Genomic DNA, 20,199 nt, shown 5'->3' with positions numbered 1-20,199 from the left:
TTAATGAATACTTGGGTGCTGGAGAAGCAAGAGTGAGTAAAACAGAAATCCCTGCCCTCCTGGAGCTTACATTCTATTGGGGGAAACAGACATGATAAAGGCAGGGTCTACAAAGCCAGCTGACTCACTGGATGTGGGAGAAGATCAACAGATAGTTACTGAGCATCTACTACATGTGAGGCACGGGGGATGCAGCATTGAACAGGACAGACCTAGTCCTCACCTTTTCTGTGTGTTCAGCCTGGGAGAAAGTCAGACACACAATTGCAATTATGGTGAGTGCCTCAAAGCAGAACAAGGCTGGGGATCGGGGAAGGCGTCCCTGAACAAGTAACATGCTAAATTCTGAAGAATAATAGAATTACCTAAGGAGGAGGAAGGGCCAGACACTGTCCCAGGCAGAAGGGGCGGCATGTGCAAAGGTTTTGAGGTAGGACCGTGGCAACTTGGAGGAATGGGAAGAAGGCCTGTCTCTAGAATGAGGGAGAGAGAGCGATACAGGTAAGGTAGGCAGGGGTTAAATCTTGGCAGATACTCAAAACCATGTTTAGGAGCTTGGGCTTTATTTTAAGATCAAGGAAGATTGAAAGATCACTAGAATTTTGAGAAGCTCTGGAAGCCTGGGTAACTAATAGTGGTAGCACTAAAGAGAATAAGACTTCCTAAAGGAGAGCTGAGTTTTGTGGGAAAGGTGGAGAGTTGGGTTATGAACATATTGAGTGTGTGGAGGGAGGAGGCGATGTGTGACATTCTCCTGGAGACATCCAGTGGGTGTGGGTTCTGAGTTCAGGAGAGAGGCAGAGCCATGGTGTTAACTGGAGAGTCGGCTATAGCTGGCCTTTGACTTGGACCATAAAGGGGGCAGCACAGCTGAGTGGAAAGAGCATGGACTGGAGAATCAGACAGAACTGAGCTTGGCTTTGAGCTCTTCTGCTTTGCTAGCTATCTGACCTTGGAAAAGTTATTTAATTTCCGTGAAACTCAGTTTCCTTGTCTGTAAAGTGGGTATGATACTCTCTGCCTTGCAGCGTGGGTGTTTGTGCTGGTTTGGATGAAATGAGATATGTAAAATGATTAACACAGTGATGGGTGTAGAGTATACTGCTCAGCAAATGTTAACACTACTACTGCTATGATGATTGTTACTACTACAAAGTCAGGAGGCCCTGACCATTCAATACACATTTTTGGGGCTTTGCCACATGTCAGACTCTGGTCTAGGTATGAATATATACAGCAGAGACAGGATCCCTGCTCCATGGCACTTACATTATAGTGCAAAGAGTCATATAATAAACAGATGAATAAAATAACCAGAAGAGTACCAGACTGGTAAGTAGATGCAAGAAATTAAGGTAGGGTCATGTGGGAGAGAATGACTGGGGGTTAAAGTCCAGTAGTCAGGGGAGGTCTTCTAGGGAGGCAGTGTTTGAGCTGAGATCTGATGAGGAGAAGGCAGGCCTGGGAGGGACTAGGGAAGAGCATCTAGGCAGAGGGAGTAAGAACCTCAAAGACCCTGAGTGAGAACAAAGGTGGTATGGTCGAGAAGGAGGAAACTAATGATATACTGGCTGAGAGCATGGACTTGGAACCCCAGCTCTGCCAGCTGTTAATGGTGTGACCTTGGGCAAGTTCTTAGCCTGTTTGTCCTTCAGTTTCTGCATCAGTAACACGGAGATCATAATAGTACCTACCTCATAAGATTGTTGGGAGGATTAAGTGAGATAACACATGAGAAGTGCTTAGAACAGGGCACATAGTAAGAGCTTGGTAGAGGATCAGCATAGCTTGAGTCTAATGAAAGGGTGGTGGTGGGGGGTAGGAGATGAAGCCAGTGAAGAAAGCAGGGGCCATATATGGAGACCACAGTAAGTTATCTGGGTTTTATTCAAAGTTCAGTGGGAAACCATTGAAAGCTTTTAAGCCATGAGTGGCATGATCTGATTTTAAATCTTAAAAGATCCTTCTGGCTGTTCTATGGAAAATGGATTGTAGGGATTTTTTTTTTTTTTTTTTTCTCCAAAAGGACATGTGTTATCAGAGTGAACAGATGCCCCTGTTGGGGCAGAGTGGGCAGCCTTCTCCTTTGACTTGCTCCCAGAAGCATAGCATTCTGTGACTGACTCAACAAATAGTCCTGAGCGCTTATGCTCTGCCAGGAACTGTAGTGGGCCCTGCGGGTGCAGAGACGAATAAGATACAGTCCCTGTGTAGAGTGGCTGGTCTAAATCCTGGCACAGAGGAGGGGGGTCCTTATATGACAGCTGACACTCATTTTGTCATTTCTTTTTTAAGATTTTATTTTTCCTTTTTCTCCCCAAAGCCCCCTGGTACATAGTTGTGTATTCTTAGTTGTGGGTCCCTCTAGTTGTGGCATGTGGGTTGTGACCTCAGCATGGCTTGATAAGCGGTGCCATGTCCGCACCCAGGATCTGAACTGGCGAAACCCTGGGCTGCCGAAGCGGAGCGCGTGAACTTAACCAGTCGGCCACAGGGCCGGGCCCCCTTATTTTATCGTTTTTGTTGTATGTCTTATTCCTGCCCTCAGGAGCACATGGTAATGGATGAACTGGAGCCAGATAGCATCAACTGTAATACAGTGTGACAAACGCAATAACAGTGGTCAAGAAGGGTGATAGTGGTCAGGATTAACTTCCAAGAAAGAATGTGAAAGTAGAAGTAACTTAGATGGAAGTAGGGGGACATTCTGAAAAAAGTAGGCCCTAAAGTAGAAGAGGTCGGGAAGAAAGGCCTGAGACAAAGGAAGAGGGACTTAGTAGAAGAGAGGAAGAAGATGAGGAGAGGGCTCAGTGTAGGCAAGATTGTAGAAATCTTGGCGGTTGGTGCTTTAGCCTGAGGCCCCAGAGTAACCTTGAGAATATAGATTCTCCTGGAGGTCAATTTAGCAATAAATAATTAATCAAGAAACTTCAGGGACCGGCCCCATGGCCCAGTGGTTAAGTTCCCACGCTCCGCTTCGGCAGCCCAGGGTTTCGCTGGTTCAGATCCTGGGCATGGACATGGCACTGCTCGTCAGGCCACATTGAGGCGGCGTCCCACATGCCACAACTAGAAGGGCCCACAACTAAAATACACAACTATGTACTGGGGGGATTTGGGGAGAAAAAGCAGCTGAAAAAAAAAAAGATTGGCAACAGTTGTTAGCTCAGGTGCCAATCTTTAAAAAAACAAACAAACTTCAAAACCTTTGAGCCAGCAGTTTCACTTGGAAATTATTAAAGGTAAGTGCAAAAATTTATCTGCAATGGAATACTATGCAGCTGTTAAAAATAGTTATCAAAGAATACTTACTGGTATAGAGAGATGTTTGAGAAATAGTAAATGGAAAAGGAAGGTTACAAAGGTATATTACAGTGTGCTTTAAAAAATAAAATGTACTCGATTTAGTTATGTATCCAACAGAAATACATATGTTTATACACCAAGAGCATGAATGAGAATGTTCATGACAGTATTATTTTTAATAGTCCAAAATAGGGAACAACCCAAATATCTGTCAGTGGTGGAATGGATAAACGATGATAGAGTCATACAATGGAACACTCTACAGCACTGAAGATGAGTGAACTACAACTACATTCAACAATGGCCATAATTCTCACTAATGCAGTGTTTAAAAAGACGCAAAAGATTATGATTCCATTTATATCAAATTCAGCAGGCAAAGTTGATCTATGATGTTAGAAGTCAGAATAGTGGTTACTTTTTTTCAGTCATTTTTTTTAATTGTGGGAAAAGACACATAGAAAATTTACCATTATATACATTATAACCATTATAAAGTATACAATTCAGTGGCATTCAGTAATTCACAATGTTGTGCAACTTTTACCTCTATCTAGTTCCAGAACTTCAAGCAGTACCCATTAAGCAGTCCCCCCCGATTTCTACCCTCTTCTCCAAGATATTACTTTTTTAAAACTTTTTATTGAGATTATGATAGTTTACAACATTGTGAAATTTCAGTTGTACGTTGTTTGTCAGTCATGTTGTAGGTGCACCCCTTCACCCTTTGTGCCCACCCCCCACCCCACCTTTCCCCTGGTAACCACTAATCTGTTCTCTTTGTCTACATATTTAACTTCCACATATGAGTGAGGTCATACAGAGATTGTCTTTGTCTACCCCAAGATATTGCTTTTGAAAAGGAGGGAATAATGATTAGGAGGGAGCATATGGGGATCTTCTGGATATTGGTAATGTTCTACTTTTTTTTATCTGACTGGGAGTTATATGTCTGTTTTCATGTTGTGAAAAAATATCTAGCTGTGTGCACTTAGAATTTATATACTTTTTGTATGTTATATCTAAGTACACATAAGTTTGGATACATATATATAAATTTGGATATATGTATATATAAAGAGCTAACAGTTATTTTTGTTCTAGGAGGTAGGATTATGAATCTATTTGGTACCTACTTTGTTTTGCTAATTTGTGTTTTCCAATTGTTCTTCATAAATATGTATTACTCTGGTAATAAAATTTTTTAATTTAAAATATCTTAAACGAAGGAAAATAACATTGATTGTAATGCCTTTCAGGAGAAAATGTTCCTTACCATCAGAAGCAATGGGAGTGTCCCAACAAAACTTTGCCTGGTCACTCCTTTGCCTCAGGGCTGGTCCTTCTCTGTCCACGCATCACCCTGCCTCGTTCCAGATCGGTCCTCTCTCCCTGGCTGCCATTCTTGCTGGTGGACATGGAAGCAGTGTGTGTGGGAGGCAGGAGGGTGGGAGGGTGTTCCAGCTGTCCTTGGCCACTGGGTGGTTGTGCTCAGAGGACTCACTCCCTGCAAGGCTGGAATGAAGCTTGAGGTAAAAGCTGGGGATTTTGAAAAGAGAAGGTAGAAGCCAAGATGAACAGGCTGCCCAGACTGGCCTGAAGGGAGCATCTGGGAGCAACCAAGGGCTTCAAGCAAGCAAGTGACCCTCTAGTCGGTCAAACCAGAGACAAGCAACCACTCCAGAGAGAGATTTTCATAAAAGAAGATTTTTACAGCCTTCCTCGAACACCCAGCATCCACCAAAAGAGGGAAATACCAAGTACTAACTACATGTAAAGCTCCCTGCCCCTCTCTTTTAGGAGTTTGAAATGCCTTTAAACCCTTGTCTTATTGGCTTTCTCATCTTTCAAATCTCAATTTTCATCTCCATTATTAACCTGTCCCTCCTCTGTGTTTCATAGCACCTCATTTATATCTCTACTAGAGCAGCCAATACATTGTGTAATAAGTCTTTGCCACCGAACTGTGATCTCCTTAATAGGTAGGACTGGGCCTTTTTGATCACTGCTTCGTCAACACCTATACAATTCCTGGCAAACAGTAGATACCCAAATGTTGATCTGAATTGTTGAAGGTAGGTCTTCTTCCTGCCTTTGACCCTGTCCCCAAGTGGAGTGACTGCCCACCTTCCTTCCCTTTTCCTTAAGGCTTTTATTCTCTACTCCTTTCCTTGATTCCAAATCTTCCTTAATCCTTAAGAGCTTATTACATGTTTTTCTCATGCACGTGCCCTGGAGCTTGTGGTGTAGATTTATGCCCATGTCCATGTGCATTATGGAGCCTGTAGTTATCCCACTTTCTCTCCAGTCCTTTTCTGGTACTTGTCCTGTTTTTCTCCCTCAATTTCGGGAACTGAGGATATGTTAAATAAGTTGCTTTTAGCTGAGCTTTTGGAGAAGAGTTTCCCCCTACGTGTTAAAAGATGTCAGTCTTGTATGAGCCCTTTTCCTTATTTGTTGAGCCCTCACCATATGCCAGGCACTGTGCCGGATCATGATCCAGCAAGAGAGGCAGCCACCCCCTTAGACGGATTTGTTTATTCATTGGCCAGCCTCTGGAAACATGGAGCAGGGCACCTTACCTGGTCCTTGGTCAGGCATAGCTTCCTTGAGGAACAGACATTTCTGCCAAATATTCAAAGTTAAGAAGAAGGTGGTTGAGGGGAAATGGTGGATAAAAAGAGCCAAGGGAACAACATGTCTAAAAGCCCTTGAAGTATGGAGGATGGGAGAGACAGAATGTTCAAGGATCTTAAAGACATTGCCAATAGTTAGAGTATGTGGAGCTGGGGGTAGTGGCCTAGATGAGATTGAAGAAGTAGGCAGAGGTGGAATAAGACAGACCCTTGATGTATGAGAAGGCTGCTTTAGTCAGGAATCTTTTGGTTGAAAGTGACAAAAATCCACCTAAGAAAAAAGGGAAGCCTTTATTGGCTCAGAAGCTAAAAGTTCAGGGCTTTCAAGATCAAAGATGTCATTGAGTTTTGACACCTCTCTCTCTGTCTCATCTTTGCTCTCCTTTGTTAGCTTGATTCTTGGACTAGCCTCTGTGAAATGGTCCTCTGATCGCCCTTGTCACACAGAAGCCAAAGACTAGAGTGGAAGGAAATGGGGGTAAAAAAGGCTAATTGATAAGGGCCACTTATCTTCCCACTCTTGAAGGTGGCCTTCTTTTCAGGCCATGTCCAGATGTCCCCACCTTGGACCCCCTGGAGGAGGGCAGGAAGCTTGGCCTTTTAGGGAGTTTACAGAGGTCGAGAAGGGGACAGGGAAGGGGATCCTGTTTCCAGACTCCAAAGCTGTTTGCTTTCTTAAAATAGCAAACCCACAGCACACCCCGCCCCACCATCTCTTTCTCTAAGGGCCTGAAATGCATTTTGTGGGCTGCATTCTCAGCCTTCCCGAGAAGCAGGATCATTTAGGTTTGGTAAGAGAAAAAGAGGAGGGCGGGAACCCAGAAACTCCTCCGCACTCCCGCCCCCTCTTTCTGGCCCTCGGCCCCCCTGTACTAAGCGGATCCTGACCTATTTGTCTTACTCGCGCTGTTTCCTCCCGCCCCTTCTCAGACCCCTCCAAGTCCTGCCCCAACTTTGAGGCTTCAGAACTCTTCTACAGTCCCATGAACCGTCCTTCTGCCGCCTCACGCACGCCCTAACTAAGCGGGACCAGCAGAAGAATATCCCATCCCAGGACCCACTTTTTTTCTGGGATCTGGCGCTTCCGCCTCCGGGGCGGAGACTCCTCCCCCTCACCATCCCAATTGTATTCCCTGGAAGAGCGGCCGGAAAAGCCTCCGCCTGTTCACACCGGGATAAGCGACAAGCTGGTTCCTTCTTGCAGTCCGCTCCTGGCGCCCCAGGCCCCGGCACAGCCGCACCGAAGGCCGCGAGCACCACCAGGGCCCAGCTCCAGCCGAGCGCAGCGGCGCGGGAGCGGCTTCAGCACCACGGACAGCGCCCCGCCCGCGGCCCTCCCGCCCGCGGCGCGCTCTGGCTTCTCTAGGCCGGGCGGCGAGCTATGCTGGAGGCATGGCCCTGCGCTACGGCCCCGTGGCGCTGCTCCTCGGCTTTGGCCTCCTCGGGCTGTGCTCAGGTAAGGACATGTTGCCGAGCTATCTCACCTCAGTTAGGCTCGACGGTGGAAGGGAGGGATTCCTAGAGGTGGGGGAATCTGCCGGGGGTCGGGAGAGACCCCTGGGACTACAGGGAGCACCTAGGAGAATGAACTGGGAGGAGGGCATACCCGAAGGAGTAAGTGCTGCAAGGAAGAGATGGAAACGGCAGTGGTGGTGGGGAGGGTGGGCACAGAGAGGAAGGAGGGAGGCGATCTCCCCCGGCTTTCTAGGGTGGCAGGAGGGCAGACTCTGATTGTGACTGAGATGCCGTTTGACTTCTTGTGAAACATTATCTCAAGAAATCTACCTGGTTCAGCACCCTCTCTTGGCTCTCCATCATTTCCTGGCCCCATATTGGGCTCCTAGTTCTGCTCACTCCACAGGGGCAAGGCAGGAAGGGGAGAAGAGACTTCTCAACTCTCTTGTAGGGTAGGACAGGAGACTTGGAAGGGAAGAAGCTCTGGCAGGCGGAGGGCCAGGGGGGAACTCTCTGAGGGGGTGGAATGCGTTTGTGCAGAGTTGCAGAAGAAGATAGATTGTGTAGAGGGGTAGGTACAAAGGGAATGTACAACTCAACGAGCTTTCACACCTACATGCCATCTCATGGGAGGTGGGCTCCTGTGTGTGTGGAACTTGGGACTATATTTATGCCCTCACCCACAGCTCAGGCAGCCCAACTATTCTACTCCAACCCAGTGCCTTTGAGGGGAAGTGTGGGGTCACAGCCACAGTCACATGTGTAGGCATAGAATGTCACTTGTACACATAGGTGGGCACTGACTGAGGAGGAAACCTGTGTAGTGGGACACAAATAACTTCCCCTTTCACCACCCTCCAAAACCTTCTGTGAATCAGAGGTATCGTCTAGGAGAAGCCGTGGAAACAAATCTCAAGTCTTAAAACCACCTTCTGAAACCATGCAGGAAGAGCAGGTCTCCACTAATCCTTGCAGAATGGGTTCTTAGTCTGGAGGCTTCTCTGGGTGGCTGTCTGGGCTCCTCGGTCAGTGACCTCAGAGAGGGGCTTTTCTCTGGGGGCCTCCATGGGGTAACCTAAGCATTTTGCTGTGTCCTTAGGGATGGTGCAGTGGGAAGCTACAGCCCCTCCTGTTTGCGCCTGGGTTGTCCCACTTGCCTAAGGGGTGTGGGATTCCGAGTGGGCCTTCCTTGCCTACTTACTTACCTCTTCCCCCCTCCCCCGACCCCATCCCCTTGCCTAGGAGTCTGGGGTACGGACACGGAGGAGCGGCTGGTGGAGCATCTCCTGGATCCTTCCCGCTACAACAAGCTTATCCGCCCAGCCACCAACGGCTCTGAGCTGGTGACAGTACAGCTCATGGTATCACTGGCCCAGCTCATCAGTGTGGTGAGTGGGGGTCCCAGACTCTGCCCAGCCGATGAAGTCAGCACAACGGGAATGTGTTCACGTTCGCGCTTACTCCTCTGGAGCCGTCGAGGCTTAGGGAGGTGTGGGAGGGACCACGGGTGGTTGTACTGTGCCTATAGTCTGGGGGCCCTTCTCAGCAGCTTCTTTCTTCACTGCAGCATGAGCGGGAGCAGGTCATGACCACCAATGTCTGGCTGACCCAGGTGAGTGTGCTCCTCCTGCTTTTCCCTCATTTAATCTCCTCAAGACAAGCAGAAAGATATAGACTTTGGAGTCCTAAACAACTGGATTCAAATCTTGGTTCTTCCACTCACATGCTCTGTGACTTTGAACATGTTAAACTCTGCAAGATTCCTTTTCTCATTTGTAAAATGTAGATTCTAATACCTTCCCTTGGTTGTGCAAATTAAATGAGAAAGTACCTTATGAGCCATATTTGCTGGGCAGAGAAGTCACTGTGGGGAGGCGATGGCTTTTAAAAGCTTCCTCATGCCAGATGGGCCCCTCTTGTCCCTGTCCTTGACCTTGAGCCCCTCCCAGGGCAGAGGTTGGTGCTGCCTCCCTCTCTCCCTTTCCCAGGAGTGGGAGGATTATCGCCTCACCTGGAAGCCTGAGGAGTTTGACAACATGAAGAAAGTTCGGCTCCCTTCCAAACACATCTGGCTCCCAGATGTGGTCCTATACAACAAGTAGGTGACCGTGGAGAAATGAGAAGACTGGAGGAGACCATGGGAGTGTTCAGGGAGGGAAGGGGTCTTGGGGAAAGTAAATTAGCTCATGCCAGGGGAGAGAAGGCACTTTTCATTGGCACAGACACAGTCACTACCCAGACAGACAGACCCAAACCAGTGAGGTATAATGTGGATGGCCAAGGTGACTGGGGCCGTGGCCAGTTCCCTCCCGTTCAGTTAGGAGTCCCAGTGTTTGGAGCTACAGTGGGATACACACGAGGATTGACAGCCCCCAGTGCCTAAACTGATTCAGGAATTGGCTTTCCTCGAGGCTTGGGCAGGATCAAAGAACCTGGAGGTCCCAGCTTCTTCTCCAGCTTCCATCCCCTCTCCTGCAATAATCCCTCTTTACTTCCAAGATCCAAAACCACTGGTGGGACCATCTCCCGCTCCCACCAGCCTCTGCCCCACTCCATTGCTTGGGGCTCCTCACTCTGTCCTCCCTGGTTCCTCCAACTTCTCCACTCTCATGTGGAGCAAGCAGCTTACATAATGCATGACAAGTAGCAAACATATCCATCCAGGTCTTTGTTGTCGTTGTCACTGCCCTCCCCCCACCCCCCACCCCCATCCACCCTCTTGTGTCTCTGAGGGGCCTCACGGGCCTCCTGGTCAGGACACCTCGTCTCCCCACCAACCCACCCAGATCCCCTTCTTACTCAATTCCTGCTCCACCTCCCTAGACTCCTGAATTATTACCCTCCCACCCGGGTTTCCCCTACCCTTACCTCACTTTGCCTTTCCTCTCCTCCCACTCAGGGCTGGGGTGATGGGTGGGGGTGGGGGGGTGGGGGGACGCTCAGGCCAGGGCTGACTGTGCTTATCCCTCGGCAGTGCTGACGGCATGTACGAGGTGTCCTTCTACTCCAATGCCGTGGTCTCCTATGACGGCAGCATCTTCTGGTTGCCGCCTGCCATCTACAAGAGCGCATGCAAGATTGAAGTAAAGCACTTCCCATTTGACCAGCAGAACTGCACCATGAAGTTCCGCTCGTGGACCTACGACCGCACCGAGATTGACCTGGTGCTCAAGAGTGACGTGGCCAGCCTGGATGACTTCACGCCCAGTGGTGAGTGGGACATTGTGGCGCTGCCAGGCCGGCGCAATGAGAACCCGGAGGATTCCACTTATGTGGACATCACGTACGACTTCATCATCCGCCGCAAGCCACTCTTTTACACCATCAATCTCATCATCCCCTGCGTGCTTATCACCTCATTAGCCATCCTTGTCTTCTACCTGCCGTCCGACTGCGGTGAGAAGATGACGCTGTGCATCTCTGTGCTGCTGGCGCTCACCGTCTTCCTACTGCTCATCTCCAAGATCGTGCCGCCCACCTCCCTCGACGTGCCGCTTGTCGGCAAGTACCTCATGTTCACCATGGTGCTCGTCACCTTCTCCATCGTCACCAGCGTGTGCGTGCTCAACGTGCACCACCGCTCGCCCACCACGCACACGATGGCTCCCTGGGTCAAGGTCGTCTTCCTGGAGAAGCTGCCCACGCTGCTCTTCATGCAGCAGCCGCGCCACCGCTGCGCCCGCCAACGCCTGCGCCTGCGGCGGCGCCAGCGCGAGCGCGAGGGCGCGGGTACCCTGTTCTTCCGCGAAGCCCCGGGGGCCGACTCCTGCACCTGCTTCGTCAACCGCGCCTCGGTCCAGGGCCTGGCCGGGGCCTTCGGGGCTGAGCCCGCGCCGGCAGCCGGCCCCGGGCGCTCCGGGGGGCCGTGTGGCTGCGGCCTCCGGGAGGCGGTGGACGGCGTGCGCTTCATTGCGGACCACATGCGGAGTGAGGACGACGACCAGAGCGTGAGTGCGGCGCGGGGCTCGGGCGTGAGATGCGGGGGCTACAAGGCCCTCGGGATCTGGAAAGCCGCGGCGTTGTGTAGACACGCAAAGCTATAGGAGTGCGGGATGCGGCAAGCGCGAGTCCAGCCTGGTGCTGAGGGCGTGGGCGCTCGCTTGGGTTCTCGATTGGCTTCCGGGAGGTGCCGCCTAAGTTGGAGTCGGTACAGAACGACCTTGAGGCTTCCTGAGGACTAGTATCCGGGGCGAAATGCCGCAGCTGGGGCATTTTAGCGCTGGGGGGGCGGCCAGGAAGGGGAGGAGGCCTTCTGGGTTTGCAGTCAGCCTGTGGCCGTGACCCCGAGAATCCCTCCCCACTGCTTGTATTCCCAAATTCGAGTTGTTAATCTGCAGCTCTTAGCACAAACGGCAATGAGTCCTCTGTGCCCCCCAAGGGGGACAAAATTGAGGGCAGTAGAAGGTGTGTGGGTGGGATGAGGGTGGGGATTTAAGAGGTTCCATGAGCCCAGTTGAGGTGGAGGGGACAGAGTCCCAAATCAATAACCCTTTTCTGCTCCCGGGGTCCCCGGGGATGGCCTCCTGAAATATTTATGGGGGGGGGGGGAGCAAGTGGAGGCCAGGGCTTCCTAGACCCTCCCCCCAGCTTTCTGCACACGCAGCTCTTTCTGCAGCGGCTCCCCAGAAGGGACTCGTTGAGCTCTGAGCCAAGGGTTGGGGAGGAGGCATGATGGGTTGACATCCTCTCACCTTGGGCTGTGGTTGGCGGCCCCACGCCTGGGTCAGTCTTTGGCTGCCTGGCTGGTTCCAGGCTGTGGCTCAGCTGTTGCCATGGTGACTGGCCAGGTTTCTGCTGGGACATGGGGATTCCATTTTGGGGGTGAAGAAGGACAGGCTCCTGTTTAGGAGGGGGCTTCAAAGCCTGAAATTTTTGTTCCCTGGAAGTGCAGGATATCAGGCTGGAGCTGGGGCTTTGGCTAGGGAGCAGGTTATGGTCCTGATGTCGAGGAAGAGGGAGACTGAGGCTGGAGGAGATGGGGCAGGAGGCGTGGAGGCGGCTGAGGCCAAGTGGGAGATGCAGGGGGTGCAGGGGCTCAGCCCAGCTACGTCACTGCCTCCACGTCCCTTGCTGCAGTCTACTCATGTAATGTGCATTTAGTGAGCTAGGTGCCGCAGATGCAGTGACCTACTTGAACGCTACACAGGCATCTCAAACTTAACATGTCCAAAACTGCATGCTTGATCTACATCCCCGCCACCAACTTCATCCTCCTCCAACCTCCCCATCTTTTAGCAAATGACATCACGATCCTCTACCCAATGGTTCAGACCAAAAACTTGAAGTGATCCTTGATTCCTCTCTTTCTCTCTGACCTCCCCCACCATCCAAATCATCAGAAGTCCTGTCCTGTGGGCGCAATCTCCAGAATAATTCTCAGCTTCATCCTTTCTTCACCATCTCCACGTTCCCCCCCGGGCTGTAGGCCTCCATCAGCTCTTGCCTGGACCAGGACAGAGACTCCTAATGGCCTCCCTGATTCAGCTCTTTGCTCCTCCATCCAAATAGACCGTGTCTCCTTCTCAACTTGTGCCTTCTCCCCCTCGCTCAGGTCACTGGCTTATCTGCTCCACTGTTCTGAGCGAGGTAAGCTCTCTCCTGTCTCAGAACCTTTGCACGTGCCTGGAATGCCCTTTTCTTTTCCTTTTAAAAATTATTACTATTTTTAATTTTTGCTTTGCTGTTTGAGAGTAAGTTGCAGACATTGTGACACTTTATTCCAAATACTTCAGCATGTTTCTCCTAAAAAAGGGACATTGTCTAGCATCACCCAGGTTCAATGATCAAATTCAGGACTTTTAGCATCAATGCAATACCTTTATCTGATATAAAGTCCATATTAAAATTTTTCCAATTGTCTCGGTAATGTCATTTGTAGCCTCACCCCCCGCTCCTCAATCCAGGATCTCGAATTGCATGTAGTTCTCCTGTCTCTTTAGTTTCCTTCCATCTGGAACGGTTCCTCAGCTTTGTCTTTCACGGCATAAACATTTTTGAAGGGTACAGGCTGGTTGAAGGTCTCTCAGTTTGGGTTTGTCTGGTTGTTTCTTTCTTCAATGTATTCCTGACACAGCTGGCTCCTTCTCACTTACCAGATTTTAGCTTAAACATCACCTCCTCAGAGACGCCTTCCCAGACCACACCCTAAATTATATCTTCCCCTCCATTCCTCTATCTCAGTTCTTTGTTTCCTTCTAAGCACCCAGCACTGTGTAATTACTTTATTTTTACTTGTTTTGCGTCTGTCTCCCTCAGTAGATGTAAACCGTAGGATCGTTTGTTTGCTCTCAGTCATCTCCCCATGCCTAGCCTGGTGCCAGGTACATAGTAGGCACAAGTGTGACATGGATGAGTCATTATACAGCTGATGTCTAGTGAAGGTGCACAGTTGCCTCCTTTCCATCCTCCTGCTTGCCAGGCTGCGGGTGAACATGTGTACAGAGGCCCAGACTCAGACGGGAGTGGAGCAGCTCCGAGTGGAGGCCAGCCCTTCGTGCAGGCCCTGTAGAGGTTATTCTCTTTTGAATGATTTGCTTCCATCTGGGACCCAGTCCTCACCCCTGGGGCCTGCATGCTCAAGGCGGTGCTGCTGGACGGGGCTCCCCATGCAGTCATATAAGGAACAAGGCCCGCAGAGGCAGCCATTCATTCACTGACTCAACACCCATTACTGACACTCTGTGTTCCAGATGCTGGGATTACAAAGATGAATCAGTTCGGGTCTCTATAGTTTAGGAGCTCATAACTTATAGATGGGGGAATGGGAGTCAGACATGCAAGTTGAAATGACAATACAATGCAGTAAAAATACTGTGATAGAGATGTGGACACAGTGCTGAGGGAACCCAGAGGAGACAGTGGTTCATTCTGGTCGAGTGGATCAGGGAAGCCTTCATAGAAGAGTTGACATTTGATTTGGGCTTTAAAGGATGTGTAGGAGTTCACCAGGTAGAGAAAGAGAAGACTGAAATCCTAGATAGACAGGAAACCCAAAGGCACAGAGACCTGAGAGGACACATTGGGCTTTGGTAAGTCTGGTTATAAGGCAAAAGAGGATAGGAAGTAGGCTCAGATTTGTCATAGGTGGGTCCTAATTCAAGCCCTGGGAGTTTGTATGGGCTCTGCAGGCAGTGAGGCCACTCTGGAGGCTTTTAAGCAGGCAAGACTGGAGCCATGCTTTGGGTCACTGTGGGATCATGGAGGGAGAGGAATGATGTGTGTGTATGTGGTGGGACCTCCTTATCCCCATTCCACTCCTGTCCTGCATCATGTGACTGATACCTGGGCCTCTCTCCTCTCCTCTGTCCAGGTGAGTGAGGACTGGAAGTATGTCGCCATGGTGATCGACCGCCTGTTCCTTTGGATCTTTGTCTTCGTCTGTGTCTTTGGCACCATCGGCATGTTCCTGCAGCCTCTGTTCCAGAACTACACCACTGCCACCTTCCTCCATGCAGACCACTCGGCTCCCAGCTCCAAGTGAGGCCCTCCCCAGCTCCAGGCTCCTTCCCCACCTTGCCCTCTGTTGTACAATAGTTTTGGGTGGAGGAGGGATGAGCGAGCTACCAGGAAGAGGGGCGCTGCCCCCACAGATCCATCCTTTCACTTCACCTGGAGCCCCTCCCCCTCCCCCCCCCCCCCCAACACCGCCAGCGCCGACCTGGAGGCTGGACCAGCTGCCTTGTGTTTTGGCTGCTCTCCTTCTCCTCTTGTACCAACCCAGGCAATAGTGTTGCTGGTCGAGGATGAAGGCTGAGAAGCGGAGGACAGAGATGTTGGAGCCGTCCATCCTGAGGAAAGTGTGCTGGGGAAGGGGCAAAGAAGGGGACAGAATCATTCGCTGCCTCAAAGTCATGAGGGAAGGGGTGTGCGGGAGGAGAGTGGGAGGGACAGGGACTCTGACTCTGTGCTGGGCTGGCCTGACACAATGGTAGATCAGAAGGGAGGAACAAGAGGAGAGTGGTCTGGGTGGCCTGACGTCTGCCCCTGCTTAAGTGGACAGCGGCTGGGCCGGGTGGGCCTCACGGCGGGCAGAGCTTCCTGCCCAGAGGGTTAGCCTGTGCTGTGGTCAAATTCCTCAGGGGGGGCGTCCGGCCCAGTCCCCCAGGACCTTGCTTCTAAGGGGTCCAGAGCCCAGCCCCAGGTCCCCTTCTCCCCGTGAAGAATTCTCTGCATCCCCTGCACTTCCCTCTCCTGTTTTGCTCAGGCCACGGTGTGACGGGCAAGGCTGGGTATTAGGGGAGCCTCTGAGTTCTGAGTCTTTGGGTGGCCTGCTTGGAGTCCGAGGTCCGTGTACTTGAACTATACGAGAAGTGCCGGTTCACAGGCTTTCTCCCCACTTGAACTGACTGGTTGTTTGAAGGAAGTAAACTAAGGACTTTAATTTTAAGCAGACCCAGCCTTTTTGCCCTCAGCAGAGCTGGCTGGGCGGGCGAGAGCGGCTGTGGAGGCCAGCCAAGCAGGGAGTGACCGGCCGGAACTCTGCCACATCAGCACTGCTCCTGCCCCGGTCCTTCCATTCACGCTTCCGTCCTTCCTGCTCTGGCCCCTCCCCTTTCCCTCCCAACCAAACCTGAGCAGGCTGGAAGCAGAACTTCAAAGGACGGGTCTGCTGCTGCCAGTGGCTCCTCAGAAAACACAACCTTTGGCTTCCTGTCCTGTGGGTCCCTGGAGGCATTATCCTGACACTCCTCCCAGGGTCCAGCTGGATGCCACTGGCCTCTTAGCCCAGGAAACAGACCTTTCACGGGATCTCCTGCCCCTGCGGCCACCACATGACTGGCTCTGATCTGTGGTCCCAGCCTGTACTCAGTGGTGGGCCAGCAGGTAGCTGGTCCCAGAGGGGTGAGTCTGCCAAGCACACACAAGCGTCCTGCCCAATACAGACCTCCATGTTCTCTGGAGCCCAGCTGGACTCCCACTTCTCCAGGCACAGCAGAGGTGGAGGGGGTACTGATGGGTGGGAGGAGACACAGTGCAGGCGAAGGGCGCTTGGCAGGGATCACAGCCTGGATTCGAGTCCCACCTCTGCCACTTACTTGCTCAGCCAGCTTCAGCAAGTCTCTTTGCCTTGCTAGGCCCCAGCTTCCTCACCTATAAAATAGGGTAGTAACGTCCTCTTGGGTTTGCTGTGAGGATGAAGTGATGTTGGTGAAAAAGCCCAGTGCTGTACCTGGCACGGAGTAGATGCTTCACGAATGTGGAGTCTGAGAGGCAGTCAGAGCTGACGGGAGTGGGGTCATCTGACTGTAATGTCAGTCTCCGTCCCAGACCCTTCCTTGCCCTATCTCTTCCTCAAGCAAACCAAGTCCCCCGAAACAGGGCCCGGATAAATGCTGGGGGAGCTGGGTGCTGGCAGGATGCAGCTGCAGAGGAACAGTACAGGGAATGCTCAGGGAGTCTCATGGGTGGGCCTCTCTCTGGAGCATCCTCAGCAAAGTGTCATTACATTCCTGGGCTGATCTCTGGCCCTGGCCTGGCCTCCTCTGTGTCAGCTCCTCCCACCACAGGACTCTGGGCTGATCCAGTCTTGTACTGGCTGTAGAAGAGCACCACTGGGACTAAGCCCGAAGGTATGCGAGATGTGCCTCAGCGCACTTCCCCACCCGCCAGAGTGGGCTCATGGACATCTCTTCTGTGGGGGAGTCTCAGCACTATGGAGACTCCCTTCCAGAACAGCAAATTGAGAACTGTCTGGACCCCCCTCAAACTCATAGCCCTGAGGAAACATCCCAGAACCTGAAACAGCAACTGGAAAGAAACCCTCCCTCTGAAGGGCAGGGGCCTCCTTCTGAAAGGTAGGGTGCCAGCCTGAGACACCCCCGCCTGGACTCCTTACCAGCGCCTGGGCTGCTGGCGAGGCCCCGTCGGCTGCTGCTCTGGCTATCTTTGCTGTTAGTACTTCCCACAAGTAGCTGTTGTCCAAGTCAGTCACCAGACGGTGCAGGAGCGGCTGTTGGAGAGCAGCTTGTCCAGCTCCTCTCCACAAGCCATCTGACACGTAAGGAACTCGAGGCCCAGAGGTTGCTGCCTGACCTTGCATAGCACGTAACTCTGAACTTGCTCATCCTCCTCCGTAAAGTGGGGATGACAGAGCTGGCCGAGGGCTGCAGCAAGGGAGAGGGATCAATGTATATGAAGGGTTAACCGGGCAGATCCCTGGGGCAGTGCCATTCCCTCCATCACTGGGTGCAGCCCTTTGGGGACCATGCCAGTAGGGAGGAAGGGAGGGCCGAGGGGGAAGAAGGAGGGTCCCACTGCATGGGCAAGGTGTTACCACATGTCAGTACAGAGTGTGAACCCTCTGGGGCATTGGGAAGCTTTGGAGAACCCGTCTCCTCTACCCTTGGGTCCTCTGTCCTCTTCCCTCAGTGTGCTCAGGGAAGCTCCTTGGAGAGAATCGGGTGCCCAGCTCAGCGGTGGGCAAGGACCAGAGGCCCCAGATCTGAAGTGGGAGGTAGAGATACCGCACTGAAATCCAAGCGAGGTGGGCTGGGAGGGGGGCAGTGAGGAAACGAGTTGGGCTTGTCTCCATCAGACGGCAAGGCTGAACGCGATCTGAGAGCTCTTTTTGTCTGAAAAGAGGGCATGAAAGACTCTCTGCTTTTGAGGGTTGGCATTGCAGCAGGAGGAAGGCAGTCTCCTGGCAGTGAGGAATCTAACACGGAACAGCTGGCACCACGTTAGTGAAGATTGAAAAGCAAACGAGACACAGGCAGCCCCCTAGCTGGCATTTCTGCACAGGACAGCTGTCTGCGGAGGAGGGGCAAGGTTGTTTCCCTCTAAGTACACGGAGGATTTGGGGGCTTTGAGCCCTGTTCTGCTCTCCTCCCAATCCCCTGATTAGCTCCTGTTTGCTCAGGGCCTGCTCTGTGCCACTGCTTCCTTACAACAGTCCTGCAGGGAAGGGGCCCCTGTGACAGAAGGGAAAGCAGGGCTCAGAGAGGCCGAGTGACAGCTAGCGAGTCGCGCTGTGCCTGAAACCCAGACTGATTGAGTCCATGCTCTCGCCGTGGCCTGAGGCCAGTGGGAGGAGAGCTCCTTGGGAGGAAAGTGAGGGGCAGTTGGGGTCCTCTCTGAATTCACTACGCGAGCCAGAGTGGACTCAGATCCAGTTGTTACCTCTGCTCTAAGCAGAGTTGGGCTGGTGTCACAGCATCACTCACAGCCTGCCTGGTGCTGGCCAGTCACCCGCCAGACTAGACAGAACAAGCAGCCACCTTTGACTATTCATCCCACAGGCCTGAGGGGTCAGTGTGATACTCACATGCTTCCTAAGGGACTGTAGGTCCAGGAGTCTTAGGACCCCTCACTCACCACCCTCAGTGCCCCCATCTCCCTGACACTGGCCTTGGCCTCCCTTATCTACGCTCCTGGAATATTTGCACTGGTCTAGCCCATTCCAGGCCAGACTCATTAGGAACTCAAGATTCTCTTAAAGAAAGTTGTTTCCAAAGATGTCTTGTCTCTCTGTAATGTTTTGGGGAAAGAGGGAGGACTCTCATGGGTCGGGGGTGGCAAATATGGGAAAAAGGGAGCGTGCTGGGGAAACGGGACTCATGAGGTTAAAGACATTACAAGACTCTAAAGAAAAGGTCAGTGGTAACTTTAATTATTGTGATATGTTGCCTTACAAGTCCATTCATCAGATGGAGAAGAAATGGCCAAATGTGGGCCCCATAGCAGATGAAGCCCAGAAATAGGTTCCGGGGAAGACCTTTTTAAAGAAGGGACCCTTGGGGGCCAGCCCCACGGCCAAGTGGTTAAGTTCCTGCGCTCCGCTTCGGCGGCCCAGGGTTTTGCCGGTTCAGATCCTGGGTGCAGACATGGCACTGCTCATTAGGCCACGTTGAGGTGGCGTCCCACATATCACAACTAGAAGGACCCACAACTAAAATATACTTGGGGGATTTGGGGAGAAAAACCAGGAAAAAAAAAAAGATTGGCAACAGTTGTTAGCTCAGGTGCCAATCTTTAGAAAAAAAAAGAAGGGACCCTGGAGGACAGGGCAGAGGTGAGGACCAGTCTCCCAGAGGCAGGACGGCCGGGCTTCCTTTCACAGCCAGAGGCCAGACCTGCTCCCAGAACACTGGTTTGATCTGGCCCCAAATCCTGGAAACAGTATTAAGTTGTGGGCTCCCTAGATGAAATGCAGACTGAACAGCAACTGAAACAAAGAAAATTCCTCTCATGTCCCCATGGGGCAGTCCTGCTTCCCAGGCCACTCGGAGGTGGGTGGTGGGGAGGACAGGCTTTTCCGTCTGCAGATGTGCCTGGCACTCACATCAGGTGCGAAGGAAACTGTCTCCTTTCTGAAAGCCCTGGACACTACATTTCCCCCCAGGTGGAACCGGGAGCTGCCTGAGGAGACAGGAAGATGTGCTGGAGATCCCTGGTACCTCATGCAGGTGGAGACGTTCTTCTTCGCCGTCTTTAAACTATTCAGCTCACCTAGCACTGTATTTCAGCAGATTATGAACAACACCCATGCAGAGTTCTGACCCTTACTTAAGGTGTCCCCAAACAGGCCACTGGCCCTCCCGGCCTTGTTGTCCCATCTGTACAATGGATGAGGGCGGAGCCTTCATTGTGACTCAGCCTCGCTGTTCAGTACTTTGGGTCCTCTAGTATGACACCATTTTTAAAAGGTCAAAGATGAGGGGCTGGCCCCGTGGCCGAGTGGTTAAGTTCGAGCGCTCCGCTGCAGGCGGCCCAGTGTTTCGTTAGTTCGAATCCTGGGCGCGGACATGGCACTGCTCATCAGACCACGCTGAGGCAGCGTCCCACATGCCACAACTAGAAGAAC

The 20,199-nt window shown here is 51.8% G+C and overlaps 1 protein-coding gene across 2 annotated transcripts; it reads left to right on the top strand.

The window, feature by feature from the left end:
- Positions 1–7,056: 7,056 nt before the first annotated feature.
- Positions 7,057–18,851, top strand: CHRNB2 (cholinergic receptor nicotinic beta 2 subunit). 2 transcript variants are annotated; one of them, XM_070607386.1, is made up of 7 exons: positions 7,057–7,398; positions 8,640–8,785; positions 8,965–9,009; positions 9,386–9,495; positions 10,372–11,344; positions 14,707–14,873; positions 15,118–18,851. In XM_070607386.1, exons 1-7 carry the CDS (start codon positions 7,335–7,337, stop codon positions 15,122–15,124), a joined length of 1,512 nt encoding a protein of 503 aa, XP_070463487.1. In that variant the 5' UTR covers positions 7,057–7,334; the 3' UTR covers positions 15,125–18,851. The 2 variants fall into 2 exon arrangements, with proteins under 2 accessions (XP_070463487.1, XP_070463488.1); XM_070607387.1 differs by lacking the exon at positions 15,118–18,851 and having other exon boundaries at positions 7,065–7,398; positions 14,707–15,013.
- Positions 18,852–20,199: the final 1,348 nt, after the last annotated feature.

The sequence above is a fragment of the Equus przewalskii genome, unplaced genomic scaffold (assembly GCF_037783145.1).
Source record: "Equus przewalskii isolate Varuska unplaced genomic scaffold, EquPr2 ChrUn-10, whole genome shotgun sequence".
In the NCBI taxonomy this organism is placed as follows: domain Eukaryota; kingdom Metazoa; phylum Chordata; class Mammalia; order Perissodactyla; family Equidae; genus Equus; species Equus przewalskii.
Note: the sequence above shows the minus strand (reverse complement) of the source record. Positions and strands in the feature narration are given on the sequence as shown.

What these genes read in the sequence shown, in the direction of transcription:
- CHRNB2 (XM_070607386.1), top strand. Translation starts at nt 7,335, where the DNA reads ATGGCCCTGCGCTACGGCCCCGTGGCGCTGCTCCTCGGCTTTGGCCTC. An exon ending in GATGTGGTCCTATACAACAA is followed by an intron (nt 9,496 to 10,371) that starts GTAGGTGACCGT and finishes ATCCCTCGGCAG; the next exon opens with TGCTGACGGCATGTACGAGG. An exon ending in GTGAGGACGACGACCAGAGC is followed by an intron (nt 11,345 to 14,706) that starts GTGAGTGCGGCG and finishes TCCTCTGTCCAG; the next exon opens with GTGAGTGAGGACTGGAAGTA.